Below are 23,328 nucleotides of genomic sequence, written 5' to 3' on the forward strand. Positions count from 1 at the left end.
CCCTATGTTCACTTATTGAGGTGGTAAAATTTAGCTTTTTATGATCGCTTAACCTGATTGGTTCGAGTAAGTGAAGCCAGATAAGCAAAAGATATTCTGGGTATGCTGAACCTGCTTCACAGCACAGGGCCCAGTTAGATGCTCTCTTTTCTAGCTGATCTTATTGCTTCACCCCTACAGCATTTTTTACTGCAAACACAAATTAAAGAGAATGACTTTAAAACTCATCAGAATATATAATGATGAGACAAAGCATTCGTGTGAGACTCTTTGGATGTGCCAGGGAGTTTTTAATTTTGATAAAGCTGGAAAGATATTCATCAATTACGAATCATTGTAAAAGCACAAATGACACTTCTTGCCACACATTGTCTCATTTAAATTAGAGAAGTTCCAACCGATTTTTCATGAAAACAGGCCGTCCTCTGTGCTGAAGAAAATGCAAGAGATGCTACAAGAATATTGCGTTTACACAATCTAGCGCCTCCATAAGACTTTATACATCACCGGTCTCTTGTTGGTTATTGTACATGACTTAGATTTGGAATATAAAGGCCTTTGAATTCTCTAAGGAAGCACCATACAATAAATAAGGATTATTTTGAACTGTGAATCATTCAAAGCTGGACTTGTAAAGTCCAAGATTTAAAAAAAACATCTACTTACAAATAACAGTAACATAAAACGTGCGCTTTAATCATTTGTATATCTTAGACTAATAGATTCGCTTTTTATGTACCAACTGACAAGCTAAAAATCAAGAGCTAAACAAACTGAGGTATGATAACCATTGTTTACTGAACATTTGTTTTTATCTTGTTTATTTCCTTGTTTTTAATTTATTACTTTTACTGGTCTTTTCAAAAATTGTAGTTACAAAAATGCTGGGAAAGGGTAGGCGTACAAAACTAAAACATCAGCCTACAACTTTTTGCTCAATAATTTAAATTATTTCCATTTAATTCAGTTCTCTGCTGTCTATTTTTTTTTTAATTTTGATTCACTTAAAAAAAATCATGTGTTTTTAAAAATGCCATGAAAGCTGATGGCAGCATTCTTCAGTCCAATATGAACGTGTTTTGCAATCTAATAGACGGATTAGAACCTGGAGCCTGCCCTTTATTACTGCCTAATGGCCTGAAAGCCGTTGAGCCAAACACACGCACACTGCTGATGTTTCCTGTAACTCAGGGGGCTTTTAGGACAAATACTGAAAATGCAGCAGCATTGTCTAACTTTAGAACACTTCCTCTATTCCAGTGTAGGAAGACTTTGCAGACCATTTCAGGCTGATGGAAAACACCCCTAAGCCCTTATGCCATATTTTCCATCAGGCGTGCATGTCAAAATAAAATCCCTGGAGGAAAAGGCTGGCTGCAGTGGTTAATAATAATAAAGGGAAACAAGCAAAGACAATTGACTGTTTTCTGAGGTGCATCCTCTGAGTTACTGTTGCTAAGCCTGAGCTTTTACAGTTTACACTGATAATGGTGGCAGATTTACAGCTTCAAAACAAATTTATATAAACAGTTATATGCATTTAAATATGCACAATCTGTAGGAAACCTGGGTCTTGGTTTCCATTTGTTGATGGAGTAGCACTGACGTTTGAACAGGCTGCAGGCAGATTAACCGTGGAAAACAGGAATGCAATGGATGAAACACAATCTTGAAATCTTTGGCTATAATCTGATACAACTCAGTTTTTCAGACTTTGTCTGCAATCATAATCAGACTGCACTAAAAGACTTGCATGCAGAACAGGAAGTCTTGTTTTCAAAGTCTTTGTTTTGTCTTGGCTTTTTATATGAGACCATTGCTGTGACCCACCAATACTGGCTGTTGCCCTCAGAAGTTATTTACGTTATGCTGTCATGAAATCAGCTTGAAGTCTGCCCAGAAGGCAAATGTGAAGCTGATACACCGACATCTGCCCAAAGTCCACACTCATTATCTGATGACGAAATTTATGTCATCCAAAGCAGACTTATGGGCAAGAAAGCCAAAACTCACCTTAGCATATCATTCTGAAGTCTGAAGTGCTTCACTCTTCACAATGATATTACCTTTCCATCTGTTTACCTGATTATTTGACCTGTTGCCCTTGTTTAATATGAACATATAAATTAGGTTGACAGCACCCACTTGACTGACTCAGAACAATGGGAAAGTCCAATAAACTGAAGATTTAAGAAAGTAAGTTGTAGATTTACACAAGTTGGGAATGTCTCTTGTAGCTGTTTCTATTCAACCGCAGATTTCAAGGTCATCAGTTCAACCAAGTTTCATAAGTACAAGTTACAGATGTGTCACCACTTTGCCAAAGTCTAGAACAAGACCCAAATTGTTACATTTAGGTGAGAGGAAATTGGTTAGGATGTTCAGGAACAACCCAGAAACCACCACAGCTTAAGCCTGCCATGAACTGGAAACTGCTGAAACACCAGCATTACTGTCCACAGTGAAACAAGTTGATTAAGCAGGCTAACATTAAGCTTCTGGAATGGTCTTCCTAAAGCCATATATATTTATTGATTGTGTACTGTGCCTAAATGCTGGATCCATGCCAGGAAACCAACCAATTTGCATGATCAGTTCTGCCAAGAAGAGTGGTCAGATATCCAGCCAGAATTAAACCAGAAGCTTGTTGATAGCTATCAAAAAATAAATTATATTCTAACCATGTGAGCCTGTATATTTTTATACTTGGTTTTTTTTCAGGCATTAAAGGGTATGCTCCTTATTAACTCCACCCTGGAAAAGTTCAAAGAAATCATCAAAAGACCAAAATTACAATGACGTTCATCCATGAGATGCACTTACATAAACCTCTGACCACAATTCTAACTAATAAGCAAAGCCACATCGGGACTTGACACAAATTTGACAAAGTCTGCTGAACATTTTTGAAATTAGTTTCCTAACATGGTAATGTGCTGTTTCCTGTTGGGTCCACCTGAGGAAGCAGAGGCGTTTCCTGCACCCAGATTTAGCCTTCTCATAAAATTTTAAGATGATTTATAATCATTGTCAGTGGAACAACTTGTTTCACATGCTATCATCGATTTACCAGATTTAAAGTTAAATAATGGACTAAATCTACTTACCTCACCAAGTCAGTCATACAGGAGCCAACCACCACAATATCAAAGACCTTCTCAGTCATGATCTGATGATTAAAAGCCACACAAACACATACGGTTGTATTATTACAACAGGAACAATTGCCCTTTCTCAATTTAAATTAACTGTTCAATGAATTTCACAACATTCAAAAAACAGACAGAAGGACTTTAGCCGCAGCTTGATGGGGGCATTTCAGGCAAAATATGTAAACTAGTTTCTCAACAGCCTCCAAACAAAAATCACTTGATTTTATTTATCTCTCACATTAGCATGAGCTTGAGTGAAACAAGGAAGAAGGTAAAAATAGAGCATTCATGGCTGGCTGAGTTGGACAAATTCCAGTCTTACTGGGGGTGGGGTGGCGACAGTTTCAATGCTACACCATGTGAATGCACCGCAGCACAGCAAAGTCTTTAATTAATTCAATCCTCTGCTTGTATCGGAGCTAATGCTAGTGTGTTAATCTCTTCAAATCTCTTCCTAGGCAGTGGAAGACTTGGAAAGCTTGGCCGCTGGCTGTAGGATGGCTCAATTCTCTCTCCCACATCTTGCAGAATAGTGTCTTCTCTCTGCAGGCATCAAGAACTTCACTACAGTGAAGAACTGCATTGTCTGACCACTTGAATTAGCAGGGAACCCCTTTCAAAATTCTCACTTACTAGTTAAACTTGAGCTGAGCTATGATGCTCAGCAGACCAATGTGAGAAACTTCATTTATATTAAGCGTTTGCTATAAAAAGGTGTTGCAAAATGTGTTAAAAAAAAAAAAGCACATTAAGGAAAGGGCATGTTAAACACTACAAACAGTGTAATTAAAGTCGCATGCACAATGTGATACAATTTTAGACCTGCAGTTTTTAAATTTTTTTTATGAGTGATACTTTAGCGTGTAGCCAGCATGTGATTGAGGTTCACACATATTAAACACTTTTTTTAAAATAATATGATGCATGCTGTTTTAAGCGCAGACTGTGTTTGAAAGAAGGATGCAGATTGTTATTTTTCTGGAAGCAGTGTTAGCATTTTTGCAGCCACCATGTTGGTTTATTGCATCTTGGAATGACAATATGTGGACAAGAAGGTGGGATACAAAGCAATATGCTGATGCTTGCTAGCTTGGTTTACAAACTGCATCTACAGATGCAGACAAATGCTAATTTGTCGAATGGTCAAATGCTAATAAGTAACATCCAAATAAAATCCTAGAACTTCATTTACCAAAACAAGAGAATAGACCAGGGGTCAGCAACATTTAACACCCAAAGAGCCATTTGGACCCGGTTTCCACGCAAAAGAAAACACTGGGAGCCGCAAATACATTTTGACATCTAAAATGAAGATAACACTGTATATATTGTTTTTTTTACCTTATGCTTTGTGTGAACAACTAAAGTGTGTTGCTTATGAAATCCATGAAATGTTACAGAGAAAATTATTTATGTAATTAACACATTTTGAACTCTTAAAGAAATATAAGAAAAGGAAAGACACCCAGCTGAACTAAAATGATCCATGTAGCAAACAAAAACTGTTGTGAGCCGCCACCCTTATATCGCCTTTGGGCTTTTGGAGCCTTGACCTGACTTTTAAAAAATAATTGGAAAAAAAGCACTATGCTGCAAAAAATTGAAAAATATATATTTGCAAAATTCTGCCTAAATATGTATTTTACCTGGTTAATGTGTGTAGCGGGGCGTGGTCTGCAGTGCCGCTGCAGGGGAGGCGGACGCACCTGAGCGACACCCGCAATCACGCCTCGCCACCTTAACGTCTGTGCTATCTATGCTGTTGTGTTGTCGGGCTGTGAGCTGAAAAGCTACAGCCGGCTGTATGCCTGCAGCAACCGTGTGTGAAAAGTGGTCAATAAAGAGATGCTGAAAAGCATGTTGATGGAAACATCATCGGTTCTACCGTGATATCTTTATAATGGGACTTCTGCTCCTGAACCTCTGCGCACAGCGTCTGCAAATCGGGGCTGTACGAAGTCACTTACATCTTTACCCAGGACTGTACGCTGTCATCTGTGAGGCGTGAGCGGTGTTTGTTTTTAACATAGTTCACGGTGGTGACATAATGTGGATCCGAAGGTCCATAATTGGCCTACCTGAGGCTGAAAGTCTTGATATATGCACGGCGTTTCGGCGGGTACACCGGCTTCCGCGAGTGTGACGCTTATTTAGAGCGATGAAAAAATAATAGAATATAATTTTATTTTTATATTTCAATATCACAATAATCTTCCAATTTAGAACTACAAGTTAAAAAATAACTAACATAAATAAAATACACTTCAGCTAAATACTTCTAATTTATTTTCCCAAACCACACGGAGCCGCACTATAAGGACTAAAGAGCAACATGCGGCTCCGGAGCCGCATGTTGCCGACCCCTGGAATAGACCATCTGCTGGTAAAAATAGCCACACAATAAATCATGTTACTGTAATTATTTTTCAGATAATTATAAATAAAATACTCAAAAAGGCACCAGCAGTCCCAAGCATGGTCTAGAGATCCCTAACTGTTCGTGACAATTAGCTAAGGTGAAAACCTAGAAGACAGTTAGGTCTCAGTCACACAGGTCTTGAGGCTAATCAGCAACAATCTGGCAAAAATGGGACACAGGGGAAAAATGCACGTTCCAGTTACTGGAGTTTGCTGGTAGTCACTAGTTTGAAATTGGTTGGAAAGAGGTAAAAAGTGTAGATTCAAAAACATCTTTGATTGCTTTGGTCACTATGAGGTTGCACAACAGACACCGACATGCCTGCAAACTCTTGTAAAATACTTGCCAAGTGGTAGTGGAACTGTGGAAAGTATAACACAGAATGGTCAGTATTCACCTTCAAAATAAAACCTGCACATTTTGTACACTTCAGAGAGTAAATGGCAATATTTGCAGAAAGGTCTGCACCTTGCATGCAAACTATGGGTGACTTAGACAATCTGCTAACAACCAAAGCAATCACAACAAGTGCTCCTCTTTTGTAACCGATGTCATTTGGCATATGCCAACAACCTCCAGGGACCACTAGGCAAACAGTTGAGTAATACACATTTTCTCTAGAAACTGGTGGTTGCTGACTGGTCTAGGCCTGTGTGACTGGGGCCTTAGCAGATACAGCCACCTCTCAGTGACAGCACCCTCAATTTTAAGCTTTACCAAAATCTGAGCAGTTGAGTTATAAAAAAAATCACTCTACGTACAGCTGCCATGAAGAAGGAAATTAGCTATAGAGATAACGACTGCTTTTTGTAGTAGGCTATAAATTTGTTATTTCTCTTTTAAAATTGCATATGTGAGTCTATGGAGATTAACTAAGTTTTAAAATCAGCTTCCAGTAACCATTAGAAGAAACTTCAGCTTTTGGTGTTTCTGTGTTGGCTTCAGTTTTCAGCTATGGAGGACGATGCTTTGTGTTTTGCGGGTAATATTCCATTTTTTTGCTAGTAAATAGTTTAGAAATCCAAGCTAATATAAGAGATAAAACTGAAAGTTCTGTCTGTTTTGCTATATTATTAACACACTACATGAACCTATAGGTGATTAAAGGTATAATATTGCACTCTTGTCTTGTAACTGTGTGTCAGGTTGCATAAAATGATACAAAGTCTGCACTTTGTTAACTCTGGTTTTAGACTGAACTGCAAACAAAATCCCAAAGAAAAAACTTTTGGATCAACTGTAAAAACCCTTGTGAGCCTGCATTCTTCCCAGTGTCTGGCTTAACTGGAAACTATTTTTATGGCAATGATATGACCATATCTGTATAACAAATGTTCAGATACGTTCAGATTATAGACACTTTTTCCAGCTCTACCCACACACAAACGCTAGCTGCATTTGTTTTATTTCAATTCCCGGTGTCATAACCTCCTAACCACTTAAGTTAGACCAACTTCAAGCTGAGAGTTGAACTAGTAAACAATTTCACCAGAGTACTTTGGCTCAACATATTTCTTGGGGGGGGGGCTGTTTTTTCTGGATGCTTTGAGACTGACTGTGAATCACTCCCAGGAAGGTGGAAATTCCCAGTGGTGAATCAGACAAAACTGCCCTCATACGGTCTCGCCCGGTGCACTGATATAATTTCTATGCCTTTGTGATCACCTTTCATTTTTATTTTGCAAGTTAGGGTTGTTCTGTTTGCACAAGAAATGACATATTTCAGGTCTTTCACATGTTCACTCCATGCTAAATACACTCTCAGAAACCAAAAACCTTTACTGCACTTTTAGTGTTACAACAGCTTGTCACTAAAGCTAAAATAAAGGGCTGTACCCTTGAAGAGAGGTACTTATTAGCCAACCTTGAACCTTAGTATTAATATTTGTAGATCTTTTTTGTTGAGGCTTCTATATAATATAATGACCTGCTAATCTGAATGCTTTTCTTCTTTTTTTTTTTATTTAGCTAGCAGTAGTTGGAACTTGGTTGGAGTCACTGTTGGAGCTTGATGGTAAATTAATAGTCATGCATGGATCAATGCAGATTTGGAAAGGGGCCAGGATGACCCACCATATGTGGTGTCATTTCTACTGCGGCAGGAGTGCTGGCATTGAATTTCCATTTTTATTTTAGTGCTGTTTGCAAAACAGACCATTTAAAGTTGCCCTGCTAAAAATCAGTAAGTGGAGGGCAAAAAAAAAATGCAGGAGCAGCGAGCTCCTATTGTGATAGGCTAGAAATTCCTCCAATCCATCCCCAGCAAATTACACCAGGTTATACAGTTTTGGTCAAAAGTTCATGGTTCATGAGCATGGATATCATGGTAACTTTATGAAGATCTCAGAAGTCTGTGAAGCTCTAAGAAGAAGAATTGTAAATTTACACGAGTTGGAAAGGTCTCTTGGAGCCAAAAATGAAGCCTTGAGGATTATCTTTAAATTATGCCAGAAGCTTGTTGATGGCTACCAAAAGCATTTGGTTGAGGTGCAACTTGCTAAAGCATATTTAACCAAATATTAGTGGGGGTGTATGTAGTGTATTTTTTACCATATCGTTCAAGCTCGAGATAAAGGTCAACTTCAAAGACAATAATCAACCAATATATCAAATGACTAATATTATCAGCCAATGGTAGCCTGTTACATATATAGAAGTATTGCAGTCGGCTTTGTTTAATAAGCAACAAAACAAACATTTTCTTTAAAAACTGTAATTCAGAGTAGGTCTGCTTGTTTGTTGCGGAGAACACGCACAATGGTGTTGTAAGTGGATTGTGAAATACACTGCTGGAAATGTATTAAAAAAGATTGACTGTGTTTGATTATACTTTGCACTGATCCAATATTTAAATTGCATATCAGTGACAATAAGATGGACTATGACTGATCCACTTAATTGAGTTCTATATTGTTCTGTGTTTAATTCACCATCTGATGGAAGCAGTGCACTGATAACTGGTGGGAAGACTAACATAGGATGGAGGAAGATGACAACAAAGCCTCAGCAGCTTGGAAGCATTGGACTCTACCTACATCAACATTTTTCATTTTGATATTTGCAAAAGCTTTTAGTTTAACCACAAACTGTGGTCAAGAGAGCAGAAATTACTAAAAACTTCCAAGAATATTTTCTTAGCTTACTCGCTGTCACTGTTGTTATCTTCTGTTGTTGTTTGGAAGCTTTTACTGCACTTACAGTAACACCGGTGACGTTTTGTTTCACTCCATTAATATATTTTCACATCGCACGTTTCTTGTCAGCCCAATGTGTGTGTAAGGAGCAGTCGAAGGAGGTGGACTCAGTGAAACTGTGAGACCAGGAAAGGATAATCTAGAGTACATTGAATATAAATGACAGCAGTCTGAAGAAATAGTTCTCACAATGAACTGATAGGAGACTAGATATGAATATTTTAATTATTTTTATCCTGCTGTAATGTATTATCTTTGGTACATTTCTTACATTTTATTTTATAAAGTTAGGAAATCAGTGTGTACTTGCATATAAAAAAAGGATAATTTCCAGCGTCAGTCAAAGTGATGATTACTCAGTGGAACATCTCTGACTTGATCAGTGTCTAAAACCTTGTTAGACATCTCAGGACATCTTTTAATGGTTCCCTGAATTATTAATATTAATATTATTGTTACTGTAATCCTGTTCTTTGTAACTAGCTTCCTGCTAAACTGAGATCAATTATATCTGTGTCTACACTGAAAAACATACTTAAAACTTTTTTATTCTTGTAGGTTTGCACTTGACAGCTGTGTCTGGTCTGTGTGTGTATATGCGCACATGTGTGTTAACTAGTATTTTATTTTGTTGTTTTTATCCCCTCAAGACATTGTCGACTTACATAGTTTTTAGCTTTTATGGTAAATATATTGAGTTTATGTGTAATGAAATTTGCTATATTAAAAAAAGCAGAAATCATTTTTATTTTAACAATGGTATCGCTGCCTTAAGTCAAAGTATTTGCATCGGACTGAAACTGGAACAAGCTGAATCCATCCCTATACGTTTAGCAAAACTTGCTCAAGAACTGCTGGAGGAACACAAAAGGCTCTGAAGGGCTTGACAAAATCTGCAGCTCCCACGATCCAGAACTGAAAACCCTACAATCTGTTCGCAAGTCTCAATCTCAAAAACTGTAGGAGCCCTCCAGAGATCCTATATCTAGGCCTCGGTGATGATGGCAGTTGTAATGGTGGTGGAGAGGGAAGATAATTTTTAGGTAGGTGATTTTAATAGTTGTAGCTGATCCAAGTATATCATGAATAATGGTTTAAAACTGGTATCAAATTCAATGATCCAGTATAACTCAAGCTTAGGAAAATAACTAAAAGAACCATTAAGTCAACCTTAATCTTTTAAAAGCTCAGTATCATAAAATCTTTTCTTTTATGGTAATTTATTCACATATTAGAAATGCACGTACTTTACTGTACTTACTTGTTAATTGTTCTCTTTATCCATTTTAGCATATGGTAATGTCGTGTACAAGCCCAAATATCTTGTATTATTGGTGTACTGTAAACTCTTAGTACATGTCATTACATATGCAGCCAAATACTCTGACACCTCAAGTATTTGAGGAATAAACCGATCAAAAAACTAAAAGATCATGACCCGGATCAATTAGACAACCTCCAAAGTAAAATGAAGTGTGTTAAATTACCTGGAATTCAAATAATCTCCTGCGGATTGTAAAACTGAATACCCACTACTTGAAGTCCAAGGTCAAAGTGCACGGTGACAGGTCCCTGGCGTTATCGCTATTGCCAGATCAACCACTGTCATTTTATTAATGAATAAACGTTTAGATTTATTTGACAGTGTTAAGATATAAAAATACCAAACAAAACCGCGCCATAGGTAATATATCACGAGGAAATTCGGCTCCTGCAAGAGAATGAAAGTAAATTTACCCACAGGCATTATGAGAGGCACCTAACTGTGGGGCTATCACAAGGACCCAATAACAATATGAACCGGGGAAATTGATCAGAGTATGAAGTAAACATTGGACTTTACCCTGAAATTTAAAGACTTCTATCTCTCTCAGGTACTCACACACCCGCCGCAGGCTGTATTGAAATGGACGGAAATGGGCAGGGGAGGTTTTGAGGACGCTATACGTTTAAATCGTGTTAATTTGACGCATAAGTATGAGCTAAGCTAACAGTGGCTAACGATGCCAAACCTATGAGCATCTGAATTACAAACTGTGGCATAAACACTAATTTACCCTTAACGCATTCAATGTATCACCAAATTAGAACGTTAAAATGTTACAACATTATATGTAATATGTGTTTTCCATGTGTGCTTATAGTGCGAAAGGAAGCTTCCAGTGTTGCAACTAAACCAGCTTCCTTCTAATGTTTTTATATTAACACTAAACTTTTAAGAAATGTTTTGTGGATATTGTGTTACTGTGCTTTATTCTTCTCTTAAAATCTGTATTTTTCAGAAAAAGTTGGATAGAAAGGTAGCAATTTTAAAACAGGAAGGGGAAAACATTTCTATAATACCAGGAAATGATAGCTGAAAAGTAAAGCCAGCGATATTGCATTTTTGGAAAGCTATAGGGAGTGAAAAAATACTTTCGATATATGCATTTATTGCCTTTGACTTATATGGAAAGGGGGAAATAGTTTTTTTTTTTAAATTATGATGAAAAAATGCATATTTAATCATAGTTAAAGTTTGTAGTTTAAAAAGGATAATAATGAAACAATTGTCTTTATTTATACTACTTCGTTGATTACAAGGCTCAATTTTACTTTGTAGATGTTTTCGATTTGTTACAAAATGTCCCAGATAAATCAGGGTCTGTTGCCACTGTAACTGTTCTTTAATGTTTTTCAAAAATTAGTTCCCTTGAAGAAAATGAGAGAAAGAGAAAGACAAATGAAGGACAGTTGGTAATCGGGAAGTGCAGAGAAATAATAAGGAGGAAGTAAGGTTAGCTATGAAAAGAATGAAGTGTTGAAAGTGGCTAGTCTAGATGACATACCTGTGGAGGTATGGCTATATCTGTGAGTGAGGGCAGTGGACTTGTTAACCAGATGGCTGAACACAGTCTTGGATGGTGAGAGACATCTGAGTATACTGGTACAGAACAAGGGTATTGTGCAGATCTGTATGCAACTACAGAGGCATAAAGCCAATGTCTCTGTAGCTTCATACCATGAAGCTATGGGAAAGTGTTGTTAAACCTAGGTTAAGAAGAAAGGTGGTAATCAGTGAGTAGCACTATGGCTTTATGGGGAGAAAGCGCAGATGTAGAAGATCAGAAGGAGATTCACTGTGTTTCACTGGATCTAAAGAAAAGTAGGGAGCAGGTTGAAGAGACTGGATGAGGTTTGGCTGACCTAAGGTTAATCGTTGAAAAACAAATTCGGACCTATGTTTTGTTAGAATTCTAACAGGGTAAAACAACTGGCAGCAGATCGATACCAAATACTAATATTTAATCTTTCTACTGTGTTAATTAGCTTTTTAATAAAATAATTCAAAGCATTTCTATACTGTTATCGTGTCTCTACAGACTGCTCACAGTGGGTAAAATGAACAATATGTCCCCTGAAGTCGCACTGCACCGGATCTCACCTGAGCTGCGTCCCCTGCTGTGCAGTGTGGTGAGGAATGGCCGTGTGGGGCTTGATTCCACAAACTGCCTCCGTGTCACAGATCTCAAAACTGGGTGAGGACTAATCACATGTTACACAAATGATGTCTGTAAGAAAAAAGGAGCTAAATGACAAATATTGTTACAGTACTGTACAAAGGTTTTGGACCAACCCACAAGGTTTTTGCAAAGATTTTTTCGCCACTATACTTTTTTTAATATGTTGCTCATAAAATGGGAAATGGTTGCAGTGATCTATTAAAGCATCTGCAAGCATACATGGAAATACAGTCTATAAGGGGGGAAACTGTCTGTGATGTTCTAATGAGTTTGAAAGTCAATATTTGGTATGACCAGCTCTATTCTGAAATCTCTTGGGCAAGCTTTCTCGTAATTTCTGTAAGCAGTTCCCAAGAATAGTTATCTGGGCTTCTTAAAAGACATTCAAGGCTCTTCTCTGGATGTTGGCTACCTTTTGTTTTCTGTCAAGATGATCCAGCACTGCTTCAACAATGTTGAGGTCTGAGCTCTTGGGTTGCCAATCCATGACTGAGCTTTCCATTTTCCAGGTGTGCTTATCCTGCCTTGGCAGTGTGTTAAATATCATTGCCAGGATCAAATTTGGATACATTACACCATAGGACCTGTTGTCAGTAATATTCAGTTCAGCTTTTGTGTAATTTGGCATACCTCAGCATTTTCTCACTGTTTGCCTTGCTTTTGAACTTATTCTTTACAACCACCCTTCCACTGAGACCAGATACTGTTCAACTTTGGAAGATCTTCAGAAAGCTTGGAGAACTAAGTGAACATTGATTATTTCATGGGAATGCACAGGGTCCATTTTAGGCCCGGTGAGCCAAAAAGAGTGCCTAAGATTCTTTGTTTTGTGTCACAAACAGCCCCAAATCCAAAGAGATTTGCTTTACTAAAAGAAAAGTATTAAATACTGTTTTGTGGAGTTTTCACTGCAGAATAATTGTCTGCTTAACTTATACTAATGAGTTTTTAATACTAGACTTAAGATAATATGTAATTTCAGAATTGTTCTGTATTCATTTTAATTTGAGATCTGCATGTGCACATATGCACTATATTGGCAAAAGTATATTGCTTGTCTGCCTTCATACGCATATGAACTTGTGTGGCATCCCTTTCCTAATCCATAGTTTTTAATATGATTTCGACCCACCCTTTAGAGCTTCAACTCTTCTGGGAAGGCTTTCCACATGGTTTAGGAGTGTGTTTATGGGAGTTTTTGACCATTCTTCCAGAAGTATATTTGTGAGGTCAGACACTGATGTTGAATGAGATCACCTGGCTCACAGTCTCTGCTCTAATTGATGCCAAAGGTGTTCTATCAGGTTTTGGTCAGGACTGGCAGGTTGATCAAGTTCTTCCCCAACAAACTCGCATGGTTGGATCTTAACAAGGTCCCAAGTAGAGTTTCAACACGCAACAAGAAGAAATGAGAGATTTTTGCTTTTAAGGCATGTGGTCCTAAACTTTTGATTGCCTGTAAAACGGCCTGTTTCATTTTAAGTGTTGTTTTCAATAAATTGCATGCTCAAAAAAATGTTTTGTCTTCCTTCCTTTTCTTCTTGTTGCATATTGAAGCTCTACTTGGAACTTTGTTAAGATCCAACCATGCAAAATATGATTTTTGCCATTTTTCAAGTGGTCTTAAACTTTTGATCAAGACTGTGTAAAAATGTGAATAATGTATGTGTTGTTTCTATAAAGATAAAGTGTCAAAAAAATATCAAACTCTTCCTAAACAGCAATATATTTGTTTTATCTCTATACTGATCCTAAAAAAATCCCTGATGTTAACTGATTACTTGATTTGAATGTCTGTGTTTTCATCTTCCCTCATGTTCAGATGTACATCTCTGACGCCTGGTCCCTGTTGTGATCGCTTTAAACTCCATATTCCCTATGCTGGAGAAACCCTTAAATGTAAGTAAATGATTCACAGTCATATTTGGCATTTTCAGATTAGTCACAAGAGTTCAGTCTCTGCTTCTGACAGTAAGCTGATAGGTTGTTCTTATTGTTGGGTTTTGATAAATTCATTTTAGGAAAGCAAACATTGCTTTGCCATATTAAGTCATAAAGCAGTAGCAGTGAGATAAAGAACTTGGAGTCAGCTAAGGTTCTTCAGAAGCTTGAAATCTTGCTTAATTTTTGGCCTGTGTGAAAGTGATGAACTAATAGCAAACAAAGTTTTTTTTTAAAGTAAAAAAAGTTTACTTTAAAAAAAAAAAAAGTAAAGATTATGAAGGTTTCATTACATTCCAAAAAACTGCATTTATGTCAGTACTGCTTTGTTTAGATTTTATGTTATAAAATTGGAGGGGAAACATTTACTTTCATCCAATATGGGTCAGAGTAAGTTCAACGAGATCTGTCTTGACAATGACGCTTTAGTGTTTGCATGCAAGGTTATTATGGTCAAGTAAATTAAACAGAACTTGAAATAGCTGAAATTGTTGTGCTCATAAAAGGTTGACATAGTCATCAACAATATTCCAGTGTGCCGTGGAGCTGGATTCTTGCTCAATTGGTTCTAAGATGTGCCAAAAAACTACACCTATACCATTATATCACCACTACATGCCTGAACTGAATGCAGAATGGACGTTAAAACGTGTTTATGTAAAATTCTGACTTTACCATCTGAATGTTGCAGCAGAAAATAAGACTCATCGGACCAGGCAACATATTTCCAACCTTCTGTTGTACTATTTTGGTGCGCCTGTGTGAATTCTAGCCTCAGTTTGCTGTTCTTACCAAAAGTGGCACCCGGTGTGGTAGGGCTGCACGATTTTGCATAAAATGAGAATCACGATTTTTTGGCTTAGAATTGAGATCACGATTCTCTCACGATTCTCTTTTCCAGTATAAATATTTATTGCACTTATTAACTGCACATCAACTTCGTAACAGTTGAAACTGAACATAAAAACAATAAATAAACATAAAACAACAAATGTCTCACGTTTTGTTGTTGCTACAAAATGTTGTACTGCTTGAAATTCCGTCTCCACCGTTGCTCGACACTGCATGTATAGAGCAGGTAGTGCAACAATAGTAGTTGCGGGACGGCACTGTGTAGCATTTGTCTAGGGTGTTGATCATTTTCCTAAATCCCTCGTTTTGCACAGTGTTGATGGGAGCCATATCTTTGGTCAGGTGATAAGTAAAAGCCTCCGTAATTTTTTTGTGCCTGCGGAAGTTCGATGGGTATAGGGAAGCGCTGTATAAGGTTCCCGTTATTGGTGTTTGGGTGGTTGACCGGGACGGATTTTCTCCTGTCACTTTCTCGTCATCCCTGACGTGCTCTCCGTTGTTTTTTCCCTGCTAATTTTAGCATCAGATGGCACAGCTTCTGTATCACGTGGTATAACTGGTGGTGGTCAGAGGGCCCGGTGGCGCCTGTGTCCGGCAGCCTCGCCTCTGTCAGTGCGCCCCAGGGCAGCTGTGGCTACAATGTAGCTTGCTATCGCCAGTGTGTGAATGTGTGTGTGAATGGGTGAATGACTGAATGTAGTGTAAAGCGCTTTGGGGTCCTATGGACTAGAAAAGCGCTATACAAATGCAGGCCATTTACCATTTACCATAAGGCTCCGCCCTTGTCATTTGTTGAGCAGGAAGAGTGAGCGCTTGTTTTCATGCAGAGTACGTCCCGGATCAAAATGCAGTACAATCGTTGTCTTTTTTTTTTTTTTTAAATCGTTGGCATTTGGAAATGAGATCGCACATAAGTATGAATCGAGATCGCGATTTTTCTAACGATTAATCGTGCAGCCCTACGGTGTGGTCTTCTGCTGCTGTAGCCCATCTGGTTGAAGGTTGACAAGGTGCTCTTGTACTTATTTTGGTTGGAAGAACTGGTTATTTGAGCAGGAACCATGCCATCTTCAAACTCATTCTATGTTTGTAACTTTACCAGGTCTTCTACACCATTTCTGCATGCTTAAATGCATTGAGCTGCCGATATTTATGCTAACAAACAGGTGTACCTAATGAAGTGGCTGGTGTGTTTACTTTTTATTTTAGTCTTTGATCATAATGATTAGATTTGTCAACACAACCAGCCTGAGGAGGCATTAGTGCAGATGTTTGAGACCGGGAACTATGAGTCAGTTGCCTTCACAAATGGATGTTTGTACAGTGATTTTAAAAAAAGACAAAATACAAATTGAAAAAATATAAAAATGTAAAAGTATAGGTTGTGATTCACAGTTAAAGTTCCAATAATCCTCACAATCATCTGCTTCTGCTAAGTTACAGCACCGTAATAGTGCTCTATTTCATCAGTGACTAGCATGCAAAGTTTCCCCATTACACTTAACTGTTAATTAATAATTTGTCACTTTGTTGCTGTAACGTAAAGTTAAAGCTAAGCTAAGGCTACACCTCGGTGCCTTGCAGTCAAGCTATCTGGAGTAGTAGTAATGTCTAAGCTAACAGGAAAAACTAGCAGTCTGCTTTACAGAGGCTCTGTAACAGATGCTGCTGTCCTCCATAAAGTAAGAAGAAGAAATACAAACTATCAGCACAAATATGGAAAATAGACCAAGCTAATGGTAGCAGAGCAAGAAACAAAGAAAATTAGCAGGTGTAAACTAGCAGTTCTGCCTCTCATTAAACGTAGGAGGGTCATGAGATGCTCTGATGCTGTTACTTTAATTGCTGCTATTTGTTGATTTTAATTAAGGGCCAGGGCTCCTTATTTATTATGCATAGTGATCTGTCATGTGAAAGTGACAGATTCAGCATCTGTAGATAATGGCTTAAAAAGTCACATGAAAGCTTATAACATTGAAAAATAATTGAATAAGAACAGTGCGGTTTGTGAACACATAAAAATGCAGTGTGCAAAAGCACACATTCCAGGACAAATACAATAATAACGTGATCAATGATCCAGATTATTTACCACTAAGATATAGAAATCAATAGGAATGAAGCAGGATAGGAATGACAGCAAATTTTATTTATATTTCATTTTTTATTGTGGGTATTGGCCCTGAACAAGCTATAATATGTGATCCCTAAAGAAGACATCTATCGGTCATTATGACAGTTACAATGAGACAATACTAGACCTGTACTTTAACAGTGACACTCAAAACCATTACAGCAATGAACCCAGCACAAAAACAAATTAACAAAGTTGATTTTCCTGCATTTCTGTTGAGCTATTTTGGCCCTTACAAAACTAATCCAGTCACCAGTCATTTAGACTTTTAGCACAATACTGACTGTATAATTACTACTCGAAAAAAAACATTTCATCAGTCGAGTGGTTGCAAGAGGGTGTCATTTGTGGAATAATTATAATTATCAGGTCTGTTCCTTGCAATCAACGTTAAAAACAAAAGGAAAAAAAATTAAATAAAAAGTGAGAGTTGTTTTGTGTACAAAATGGAGTTAGAATTAATAAACTGGATGTGAAATGGGTTGAAAGTTGCATTCATAATGTCTTAAATTCAGCAGATTAAAGTCTAATCTTGTTGATTGCATGATTTAGCCCATTTTTACTTCATTTCTTAAAACATTTAAGTGTTCTTTATACTCTAAACCACTGGCATGATTTCAATTTGCAGGCCACCATCTGTGCGCAGGTTAATATATTCAGTGTCTAGAGCAATTGGCCTGCACTTTGGAAAGAGAACATCTTCACTGGAACAGTTTTATTTAAAAGAAAAAGATGTAATTCAACCGTTATTAGAGTTGAAAGCTGCACTTTTGTCTAACAGGCAGTGAAACATCATTTAAGGCCATAACAGTGAATATGTGATATCATATCAATATCATTTTCAAAGTAACCATATCTATGCACATAAGCTAAATAAAGGTACTGTAAAACTGCTATATGCTTAGACTGCAGGGAGACTTCCCATGATTCACTCAGCATTTTTTTCAAATTTAGACTGTAAGTACAAAGCAAGGTCAAAAAAACCCAGGACATCTCTTCCTTATCTGGATTCACTTGTTGGAAGATCAGCAATCAGGGCAAGCAGTCACACAAGGGTGGTTATCACTTCGACAAGTCAGCCCAGGGTTTCCCAGTGTAACTGCGAGTTATGAGCAGTGTTTGCATGAAAAAGACAGAATTGGCAGCGTATGACCAATCAAAAACATGGAGAAGTCTCTTGGCAGCAGAGCAGCAAGTTTTACAAAGAAAGAGAGAAGCAGTGAATTTTACAAAAGGAAAAAAATGTTAGAAAAATCTGGAGAGGTTAAACACATAACACCAGCTATTCAAAGCAGCAGTGTGAGACTGTGTGTTAGGAAAGGCTGCACAGTTTGTAAGCTATATTCTAATATAAAACATCCTGTAGGAATGTGTGTGCAGTTTAAGTGCTAAAGTACTAAACACTGGAAGACCTGACTATAATTGCATTTTTTTGCATTGAGAATTGAATACTAATTAATGTAATGTGTAATTACATTAAATTAATGTGTTGCTTATATATTCTAATGGCGTGCAAGATGGGTTCAGCTGCAACTCTGGCACAGCAAATTTGCCTGTACAGTAAAGCCCCATTTAATTGACTGTTGTGGTGAATTGCTTCCATATGAATAAAGCTTTTACCAGTAAAATTATTCCTAAGCATCTGCACTTACTGATTACTTTAGGTACACCTCGCTTGTACTGGGACAGATTCAATAAGGAGCTGGACACATTCTTTGACAGTGACAATGGCTGCAAATGCATGGTGTGAATCTCCTGTGCCACCACATTCCAAAAATGGGATTAAGTTCTGGTGACTGTGGAGGCCGTTTAAGTACAGTAATGGCAAGGAGCCATCAGAAAGATGGGTACACTATGGCCACAAGGAGATGAACAATAATACTCAGATTGTGATATTTAAGTAGCGTTCACCTGGTACTAAGAGGCCCAAACGTGTGCCAAAATCTATCCCTCACACCATTACACAACCAGCACCATCCTGAACTGTTGATTTAAGGCAGGATGGAGCCATACTGTAATGTTTACACAAATTATTTGGACCCTGCTGTTCCAATGTTGCAGCAGAAATAAAGATTCATTAGACCAGGCAAGAGTTTCTTCTACTGTCCAATTTTGTTGAGCCAATATGAATTGTTGCCTCAGTTTCCTGTTTTTAGCTGACAGGAGTGTGGTCGTCTGCTGTTGTAGACCATCTGATTCAAGGTTCGATGCATTGAGAGGTGCTCTTCTGCATACCTTGGTTGTAATGAGTGGTTATTTGAGTTACTTACTGTCACCTCAAAGCAGTCTTCCCATTCTTCTTTGAACTGTGTCATCAAGAAGGTATTTTTGCACAGAATATTTCTGCTCACTGGATATTTTTTCTCTTTTCTGAACCATCCAATATAAATCCTAGTGATGGTTGTGTGGAAAAAGCTCAGTAACATTTTGTGAAATATTCAGACGAGCCTCTGTCGCATTTAAAGTCACCTAAATGGTTTTTCGTTGCCATTCTGATGCTTATTTGCAATTCAGAATGCAATCTCAACTATGCCTGCAAGTTGTTGCCTTGATTGGCTCATTAGACATTTAAGTTGGCGAGCAGTTGAACAGATGCAACATGAAAGCTAAGTGCGTATTTTGATGTAGTGATTTTGTACATCTTGGTCTCTTATCTTGAGTATAAGCTGCTCCAGAAGAGAACTGGTCTGTACCTAAGTTATCCTGGCCCAATAGGAAGTGAACCCCCTTCATAATCCAGTAAACCCAGAGTTACCTGAAGTTACATTGGGAGATTCCAAATCCTACTCATTAGTTTCTCTTCTCTCTCAAAGTTTGCTGTTTTTCTCTTTATGCTCCTTAATTTTCCCTTCTTTTCCCTCCCATTCCTCTGATGAGAGGAAAAGGAGTCTGATGGCTGCTTCTCCCTGAGTCCGGTTCTGCCAGAGGTCTCTAACTGTTAGAAGGGAGTTTGTCCTCCTCACTATCAAGTCACTGGGGTTCTCTCTTTTAGTGATATTTAGCCCCTGTTGTGAACTGACATTATATAAAACCAAAAATCAAATTGAAATTAAAATGATGTGGAAGACTTTTAGTCAGTTTGGTTGGGCTTGCAAGTAAAATTGCCTCGTAAACATTGTGTGTCACTTTAATACACAGTGCCATAGGTGGGTTTTATAATTGCGGCTACTGAGCAGGCACTAAGACCAAAGGCAACCACAGGAATTTCTTAACTACAAAAACAAGATGGCAATTTTTCTCATGATGGTAATGAAATAACACCAATAAAACATGCTGCTATTTGTGCCACTGAGCGTTTACTGGAAGAGCCGCTCACTTCTCAATCAAATCGCCACATCACAAGCTTTCTCTCCAGAGCCCGAGGGAGAAAATCAGTCAGTGTGATAGTGATGGTAAATTCAAAACTTATTGGTGCTTGCTTGCATTGACTGTGACTGGAGCCTCCAAAGTTTTACGGGAGCCTAACAAATTAAATGCGTTGAAGTAACAGATCTTGTAAAAAAACATAGTTATCAGGATAACTTGAATATTTTTTGCATTCACATTGATCCAAATCTCTCAACAGGTTTTACAGCTGATATTCTCACCCACTTCAAAGATACAGACATAACACAAGCCAGATATGTCAGCTTGATTGGTGAAGCTGTGGCTGACGACTTATCAACTTATGAACAGATGCCTACACATTTTAGAGTTGTTTTCAAAGCATTATTAGGAGTCCCCTTATTGTGCAACTCCTAGTAATAAATAAAAGGGGTCCACATTTGTGGAAAGACTGATATTGTATTTATCAATTTGTCAAGATTTCATGTACAAAAAGTTCCGCAGTGCGCATCTTAAGTTTGATCATAGTTACTATTTTGTTCTCCTGGCAAGGCCACATTTTCTCCAGACAGAGGAAGTAGGTTTTTCTTATTTTGCATAATCTGCAAAAAAAGAACTGTTCTGGCAGAAATGGTTATGAGCTATATAAAGATGTTGTGGCTAGACTCATGGATTGTTTTGCTTTAACTTATATTTTAGTGACGTTAAAGGATTGTCTCTCGAGAAACAGAAGTTAAAAAAAAAACATGACATATCCGCAACCCCAACAAGCCAGCAATAAAGGCACATAGTGGTACAAGATATAGACTTCTTCAAAGTTAAATAAAGTCATAGGAGGAACCTTGAACATGAATCCTTTGGCATGACAAGGTTTTCTGCATTATTCAGTTTTTAAAATGTGATTTAAAATGTTATCTTCATTTAAGCCCCAAGTATACACAAACACACCCATAATTATGCATTTGTGTTTTTATTGAACACACCCTTTAACCCTCAGATGGATGGATTACACTACTTTATTAACTGAAATAACTGGAGGTCATTTATATATTATACAGGTATGCTTTATTTTAATGCCTATGTTTGTTATACCTAGACTGTTTTGTTTGTATAGTCTAATATTCTGAAATGCTGAAATGTCATTAATTATGATTTTTAATCATTTTTATTCAGAAAAGTCAGGGTTAGCCCCGAGGCTTGTGCAGCTATATATCTTGCTATTCTAGCTCTGTTAGATGTGGTTCACTGCAAAACATGTTGTAACGAGAATCACAAGTTAAAAACATACATATATTTCAGAGGTAAAAAAAAAAGTTAAAAGCTGTAGGAGCAGCAGATTGACAAGTTCCTTGTAGAAAACATTTTTTGCAATTATCAGAAAGGCACATATATACAGCTCAGCTCTTAAATAACCCTACTCTGTTGCTTGAAAGTTTAAACAGTCCCAGTGCAGGTGGAAAAAAAACTAAATGAGCCCTTTCTTTTCCTTATTTTCTCTGATATTTATTCGGTTCCAGTGTTGGTTGCTCAAATTAAACATGTCCAAAGTTAAAGATAATCAGGTCAGAGTATATACAAGTAACCTGTGCATTAAACACTGTGTTTAAACTGTTCTAGACAGACTGTTTAGACTGTTTTCTCCGCACTCGGTTCTGTATGATGTCATAAAGATGGGGTTATTCCTTTCAGACAAACTAAGTGGCCGTGCGAATGCCCAGTATGAAATAATGATTATTTTGAACTAGGACTCATGCAAAGCTACTCTAGTGGAGTAAGGAATAAAACTGTGGGGCTAGAAATAAGCAGAAGAGGTCCCCTTTCTATGATGATTTCTGGCATAAATGTCAGATATCTGGGGATTAGTTTTCTAGCTGATGGTGGGGAGTTAACGATATCCAGAGCCAGCTAAGCAGCCTGGAACCATACTTTGCTGTCATAATGATGTTTTCATAGCGGTATGTAGTGATATGTTTAGATCATACATGTTGTTGGCTTCCTTCCCAGGTTATTTAATGTCAGCTTCGTTAGTCCACAAAACATTTTTTCACCAGAATTCCCCCAAAATGCTGTGCCATGGACCCATGTTCTTTTTTTCACTAGCCACAGTTGGCGGCCATAGGTGATGACAGGAATGTAGAGTGACCAGTATTTGCCATAGTCCAACTCGACCTTATTCTCTCATGGATGACCCCGTGTCCCCTAACACCTTCACCACTTTGTTCATTTATATTTCATTTTTGTTTGAATTGTATTTAAAGTTAAACAGAAATTAATGGAGACAGAAAGCAGCAATCTGAACAAAGAACAAGAAAACTGGCACGGGTATTCTGGCGTGGCACGCAGCTGTTATACTTTCCTGTGCTTTGGCCTCAGGAAAGAGGTTTGTCTAATCAAAGATGCAGAGCTGCAGATTGGTCTATGGATCTGCTTGGCATGGCACACTCTGTACACAGCTAATCACTATCAATATAAACCCAGCCTCTTCCACGTGACCGACATGGCTGGTACTGCTTTGTAGTTGTACACATTGTACCCTTCTGACTTCAATAAAACGTCTGTCTGAATAAGATTTGGAGAGAAGGTGCATTATGCAGTCACGTTTGAGTGAAGCTTCTTCTTGCTGTCTAAGGATGTATGAAGAAAACATCATACAAAAGCCTCTATAACCTGTGAAGTCTGCTCTTCCAAGACCTCCATTTCCCTCTGGAACCACGCCAGCAGTTTTTCTGTCAAGCTTCCAGTGGTTTGGAGCTGGTTTACGACACAACCTCTCGTTTCCTCGTTTGACTCTTCTCCACTGGAAAAATAC

At 37.8% G+C, this 23,328-nt stretch overlaps 2 protein-coding genes and 1 long non-coding RNA gene across 4 annotated transcripts in view; 2 read left to right on the forward strand and 1 right to left on the reverse strand.

Moving 5' to 3' along the window:
- rbks (ribokinase) overlaps nt 1–10,320 on the reverse strand; it is a 57,842-nt gene extending 47,522 nt beyond the window's left edge. The window contains exons 1-2 of one of the 2 annotated variants that reach the window (XM_080870208.1): nt 10,253–10,320; nt 3,108–3,169 (exon numbers count right to left, since the gene is read on the reverse strand). In XM_080870208.1, the coding sequence (XP_080726334.1) occupies nt 3,108–3,166 (59 nt within the window). In that variant the 5' untranslated portion in view covers nt 3,167–3,169; nt 10,253–10,320. Of the gene's footprint in view, nt 1–3,107; nt 3,170–10,026; nt 10,149–10,252 lie in introns of those variants that run through there. The other variant, XM_080870209.1, reaches the window with a different exon arrangement.
- LOC308390015 overlaps nt 1–23,328 on the forward strand; it is a 215,319-nt gene that overhangs the window by 59,612 nt on the left and 132,379 nt on the right. The window lies entirely within an intron of this gene.
- Nucleotides 10,518–23,328, forward strand: part of babam2 (BRISC and BRCA1 A complex member 2) — a 126,694-nt gene continuing 113,883 nt past the window's right edge. Inside the window, exons 1-3 of the mRNA XM_080871203.1 lie at nt 10,518–10,639; nt 12,128–12,283; nt 14,091–14,167. Of these exons, the coding sequence (XP_080727329.1) occupies nt 12,147–12,283; nt 14,091–14,167 (214 nt within the window). The 5' untranslated portion in view covers nt 10,518–10,639; nt 12,128–12,146. The remainder of the gene's footprint in view (nt 10,640–12,127; nt 12,284–14,090; nt 14,168–23,328) is intronic.

This window comes from Rhamphochromis sp. 'chilingali', assembly GCF_963969265.1.
Source record: "Rhamphochromis sp. 'chilingali' genome assembly, chromosome: 21".
NCBI lineage: Eukaryota > Metazoa > Chordata > Actinopteri > Cichliformes > Cichlidae > Rhamphochromis > Rhamphochromis sp. 'chilingali'.